The sequence below is a fragment of the Eptatretus burgeri genome, chromosome 6 (assembly GCF_056783735.1).
Source record: "Eptatretus burgeri isolate ZD-2024b chromosome 6, Ebu_testis_v1, whole genome shotgun sequence".
Classification (NCBI taxonomy): Eukaryota; Metazoa; Chordata; class Myxini; order Myxiniformes; family Myxinidae; genus Eptatretus; species Eptatretus burgeri.
In genome coordinates, this window is record NC_140966.1 from 104,729,310 (window position 1) to 104,735,309 (window position 6,000).

At 42.6% G+C, this 6,000-nt stretch overlaps 1 protein-coding gene across 4 annotated transcripts in view; it reads left to right on the forward strand.

The window, feature by feature from the left end:
• Positions 1 to 5,286, forward strand: part of LOC147025524 (carbohydrate sulfotransferase 1-like) — a 50,397-nt gene extending 45,111 nt beyond the window's left edge. For all 4 annotated transcript variants that reach the window (XM_085886535.1, XM_085886534.1, XM_085886537.1 and 1 more), the window contains one exon: positions 3,834 to 5,286. In XM_085886535.1, the coding sequence (XP_085742661.1) occupies positions 3,834 to 5,132 (1,299 nt within the window). In that variant the 3' untranslated portion in view covers positions 5,133 to 5,286. The remainder of the gene's footprint in view (positions 1 to 3,833) is intronic.
• Positions 5,287 to 6,000: the final 714 nt, after the last annotated feature.

Sequence of the window (6,000 nt, forward strand, 5' to 3'; positions counted from 1 at the left end):
TCTTGTTATTATACCCTTCTTCCCACCCATGGTAAACTGAATCCTGTAGTGACTCAGTTGTTCTGAAACAGAATGATGTGGTGAGGCACTTGATCTGAAACAACTTTCCTTCTCTTCCTGGAAGGCAAACCCCACTGAAGGCAACCTCAGATCATTCCAAAAGTCTGCAACAAGTGTGTGTCCCACTTTCTGCAGAGCCAGAAAACAACATCCGTCCAATCTCAAGAATGAACTTTCAAACTTGTCTCCCTCCTCTAAAACCTGGTGGCACATTGTCAAGTCTGTCTCTGGAGTATGCTCCCTTCCAATCCCTTCCCTCTCTTCAAAAGGCACCACAGCCGACTCCGCTCGCGAGAAGGTCGAATGCCTGAATTCTGTGTTTGGTTCCAAATCTTGTGTCCCAAGCCCCATTGCTCTCTCTACCCACCCAACCCAGTCACACCCAACTATGAACTGCCATCCTGATACTTCACAGGCAGGGCGTAACATCCTTTGGAGGTTAAGTCGACTGTTACGATTGTTTGCATCCACTCATGGATGTTAAATATCCGTTGGTACCTTCATTAAAGAGTGGGCTATTGTGTGCCAAATGAGAGATTCCTGCTTTGACTATGGGTTCCTTGGCAGCACCCTCTGATAGAGGGATCTCTCCAAGATGATGGCATGTAAACATTCAAAATGTAATAACACCACCTTCTAACCTGAGATATGAAAAATATCAAAACATTTCATGGCAATAATTACAATGATGATGAGATTAATGTGTGAGATGTCTGCTTCAATTATTTCCTTAAACATGAAACCACAAACAAGAGTTTTCAAATTGATAACCAGTATATTTGCAGACCATCATGAACAATGAAAGTCGAGCGACGCGTTTCATGGCGTGTCAAACACTAGAAGCAGTATGGTGTCTTACTTTTCTCAGCACCAAGGTACTCTACAATCGGCTTTGTAATTCATTTCATCAGCAGCGGAGGAGCCATTACTGTTTCTGTATCCCTTTGCCCTTCCTGCCTGCATTCTCGCTCTTTAGGCCCATAGGAATGCTTGCAATTACAATACTGCAGTGTTGACAATAACATTATAACTTGAAGGAGAAATGGATGAAGGGCAAAGGGATTCAAATTGTTGTTGACTGAATGCGAGGAAACTTCCCCGTGGTATAACCCGTAAAGTGGGATTAGTGCTGACAGTGCAGTCTTTGGACAACATTTTTGGCAGGGTACTCATTCGGACGAAACGTCGTTTGTTTTGTAATACTGCAGTACTACTTCAATTACCAACTTTAATCACAGATCGCCAGCAAGTCTGAACCAATACTTCCGAAAGCTGTCGCTCTTCAGGAGTTTGAGGATATTCTTGAGTTTTGGGGCATTTCTGCTTAATTTAATTTCTTTGTTTTATTGAGAGGGAGTTTCTTTTTCACCTTGCTCTTTACCTTTCAGGTAGTTTATCTACCTTGCAGATAGCTGTCGACTCTGACTTGCTGTGACTTTAACATCCCCAATTTCCCTACCTTCTTTTGGGCTTGGCAGAGGTAACAGTCCTGACCCAAGTCTGTATATGTACATGTATATATGTGCATTTAAGTATCTGTGTATATATTCACTGCTGGAGATAGCAAAGTGCACACAAGTGATGACATCGTGGCAAAAAAGTTGATTTTAAGCAACTGCTTGCAAAGAAACTGCTGCATTTGTCTTGCCATTGAGGTTTGGCTGGATCTTCAAGCCTTAAATGGTGTTCATCAGCAAGACTCATGCGGACGGACATCTCCGAGTTATAGTTGTAGGAAGAAAAATAGGACCGCACATTCTGAAGCTCACCTGGATCACGAGCAACAGTCACGCAAACCACCTGCAGAGATCCCCTTAGACCCTGACTTTTCTTTTTAATGCCGTGAACAAACTTTGGTACATCATGAGTGATGAAAGTTGTGATGAAGTTTCATTGTAGTTGTGTGTGTAGTTTTATACCTATTTGGTGGGGGGGAGGGGTTGAACACTGAAATGAATGCGAGGGAAAAACCTTCGGAGTGCAGGCTTTATTTCACTTGATTGAAGCTGCTTCTACAGACACATCAGGGAATACATGTGCAGCAAGAAATACATGTGCAGCAAGGTATGCACGTGCAGTCGATCACCACAAAATAAATCAGCAATTAGCACGGAGTCCGGTATACTCTCAATTCTTACCATTCAACGAGCACCAAGTGAACCACCGCCGTAAATGACAATGCCCCAGGGACAATCCCACCGACCGCACGGAATCTCGGTTTTATCTGTCCCGTGTGCAAGCCGCGCGACATGTGATCACGCGTCACATCCTTCAATTCATCACAAACACCCCTCCCCCCATCCCCGTAGACCCCCGAAATGAGTGCAGATTTAGATGTGGTTGATAAACTTTGGTGCATCACGTTTGATTATGGTTGTGGTCAAATTTCATCAAAATCGTGTGTGTAGTTTCTGAGAAGAGAGCAAATACCTATTTTAGGAGTCAACCTCCCCCCCCCTTTAAACTCCTTCAATGAGTGCAGATTTTGATGTGGTCAACATACTTTGGTCCATCTTAAGTGATGAATGTTGTGCGTTGTGTGTTGTGTTCAAGTTTCATCGAAATTGTTTTGTAGTTTTGAAAAAGAGAGAAAATACCTATTTGGGGGTGTGTGTGTGGGGAGGGGGGGGTGGTTAAACCGCCCCCCTACGTAGACCCCCTTAATTACCGCAGATTTTGATGCGGTCAATACACCTTCGTTAAGCATTAGATATAAAGCTTATGGCCAAGTTTCATCAAAATCACGTGTTTGGTTCAAGCGATAATTTCTGAAGTGTTTACGGTCTGACTGACTGACATTGACCAACTCACTCACCCAAAGACACTGCTCGATCGCATAACCTCACCTGACTAAAACCCAGGTGAGTTAAAAATATGACAGATTAAAATGGTTTGGTATCAGAGAGAACTAAAAGGGCACACGATGGAGCGCTTACCTCTGCCATGTAATACCTGATCCACGAGAACATATCTGGCCCAACACATTTTTGAAATATCATGCGATATATCGTTTTTGGCCCCATTTCTCAATGGTGAAGAACCACTTTAAAAATAAATAAAAATTCTCGTATCCGGATTCGGGTCTTCACCAAAATCGAATCAATTTGTCGTGGTCACACACCCCACCTGCCCACCAAGTTTCGTCCAAATCCGTCCACAACTTTTTGAGAATATCCTGCACAAAGGCAGACAGACAGACAGACAGACAGACAGACAAACAAACAGAAAGAGAGGGGTGAACACATCACCTCCTTTACCTTCCCTGGCGGAGGTAATGATGGAAGTCATTGGAACTGAAGGTGAGCGCATACATCGTAAATTTTGAGAAGTAGATCGGTGTTGATGACATTGATGTTCAAATGTCGTTTAATAAAAGATTGAGCAGGATGGGTTCTGTCATTTACCTACAGGGATCTAACAACTGCTGTGCCTTGATCTCAAAAACACATAAAAGGGTTCTATTCCTTTTCAAATGGGAGAGGGCAGATGATAGCTTTACTTGGAAGTTAAATAGTATACAATATACATGTACTTGTACAAGAGGCTTCTTTCTTCTTCCCAATTTTTCCCCTTCTCCCACATTCTTTCCCCCACTCCCCTGTCATTTCTCACTTTTTTTTATTTATTGTCTCATTACCTCCCTCCCCCACCTTCCACTCATCATCATCATCATTGATAGATGTCCCCTCATAGAAAAATTAATGCAGCATAATCAAAGAATGCATGCCATTTTTATTGAAAGATTTAATTTTGTTGTTTTTGTTTTCATGCAGATCGCTTATAGTAAGCAGGGAAATGAGAAGAAATCAAGGTTTATGTGGTGCTCTTGGAGAGTCCTGGCCATCCTGATGTGTCTCACTATTGCCGTTCAATACATTGCCATGAAAACCATCAGGAGTTATCGCCTCTACAATTGCGACGAATCGAGAGGGACAGGCGACTGTTCACCAAACTGGGCTCAGGTGTCTCACTGGTTTGGTTGCCCTGATCCGAGTAACAACCAGCCGACTGAGGAAAGTGCTTCCCGTAAGCATATCCTGATTCTTGGGACGACAAGATCGGGCTCCTCATTCCTCGGGCAATTTTTCAACCAAAATCCCAATGTCTTTTATCTGTATGAGCCGCTCTTCCACGTCGAGTCGTTTTTTGGATCCTTGGCCGATCATCTAGGGAGCAAGTTAAACAATAAAGTTCTGTTGGGGGCATTCCGTGACTTGCTACGGAGTGTTTTTGACTGTGATTTGTACTCCCTTGAGCCCTATATCAAGCCTTTTCCTCAGCATCACCAAACAAAGGGTCTTTTCAGGAGAGCTGCCAGTAGAGCCTTATGCTCACCGCCCCTTTGTGACGTCAAATATGCCAAGGATGAATCGGTGTGCTTTAAAATGTGTCATAATCTCAACCTGACACTCACGGCTGAGGTGTGCCAGAAGCGTGCTCATGTGGTGCTCAAAACTGTTCGCTTCGACAACGTAGCTGATCTTCGATCCTTGGCTGAAGACTCACGTCTAGATCTCAAAGTGATCCACCTGGTTCGAGATCCCCGTGCAGTGCTTTCTTCACGAATGTCTGCTTTTAAAGCTTTCATAGACTATAGGACGTGGAAAAAAAATGGAGCCATGCCTCCACAAACTGACACATCATTAGCTACAGACGTTTGCAGTAATTTTCTTCAATCAATGCACCTGGGTTTGAAACCACCGGCCTGGTTAAGTGGACGTTATATGCTTGTACGATATGAAGATCTGGCTAGAGAGCCATTGGAAAAGGCCCGAGAGATGTACAAATTTGTCGGGCTGCCGTTGGAACCTTTTGTTATGAATTGGATTGTACTCAACACCCATGGGAATGACAAGCCTCGGTGGCACCATTTGTACTCGACGTATCGTGACTCAGCGAAGACGGCTGAAAATTGGCGCCTTTCGATGGATTATAACATTGTTCAGTTCCTGCAGAATGCTTGCAATGAGACATTTGCTGAGTTGGGTTACCGGTCTGTTAGCTCTATCGAAGAGCTGAGGAACATCAATGCCACCCTGGTGGAGGAGCGCAACTTTACATATTTCACTTAGAGTAAATGTTTGGAGGAATAAAAGCTTTATTTTTGAGTGTGTGATATATCCAGTGGGGTGCAAAGGTATGAGTGCAGTTAAATTGATGCCAAGCTTTCTCTAATCATAATTTCAAACAGGAATTTGTCATAATATTAAAAATATGTTATCCATATTCCTGAGTTTATTGTAGTTATTATTGACTGACACTATGTCTTAACAGAATAATTGGAGGGTGGATACATTTGAGAGAGAGTTTAAAATTTTATGTGAGCAGTCTGACTCTGCTCTGGAGTGCAATACAACACTGTTGGGAAAAAAATTGACTGAAACATAATCCATATATTAATTAAATCAATCCCAAATGGAGGTGAGGCAGCGCTCGAGGAAAAAAGGTGTCACACTGATTATTGATTGTACATAAAGACACATTTCATTTATATCCGTAATATAATTTGATGTGTTGTTATATCCTTGAGAATTCATGGAAATCCCTTAAAAGTGCTTTTGGCTTCATATTACAAATATTACCCTCGCCAAAGGAGAGGATATTGCTTTTGGGTCCGTTTGTCTGTCTGTCTGTCTGTCTGTCTGTCTGTCTGTCCATTTGTTTGTTTGTTTGTCTGCACAGAACTTTAGTGTTTTCCTTCGCAACCGCTTGTTGGATTGAGACGAAATTTTCATCATAGGTGTGACTACTCATGTACGATGTTTTAATCATAATTATGACATCATAGTTCATGTAGTGTGGCAGCCATGTTGGAAAAATGGGAAAAATCTGGACCTCTGTAGCTCTGAAACCGCACCAAGGAAAAAAATTGAAACTTGGCACATGGCAAGTACTCTTCATGGGGAATAAGTGTGATTTTATTGAGGATGTCATAGGTGC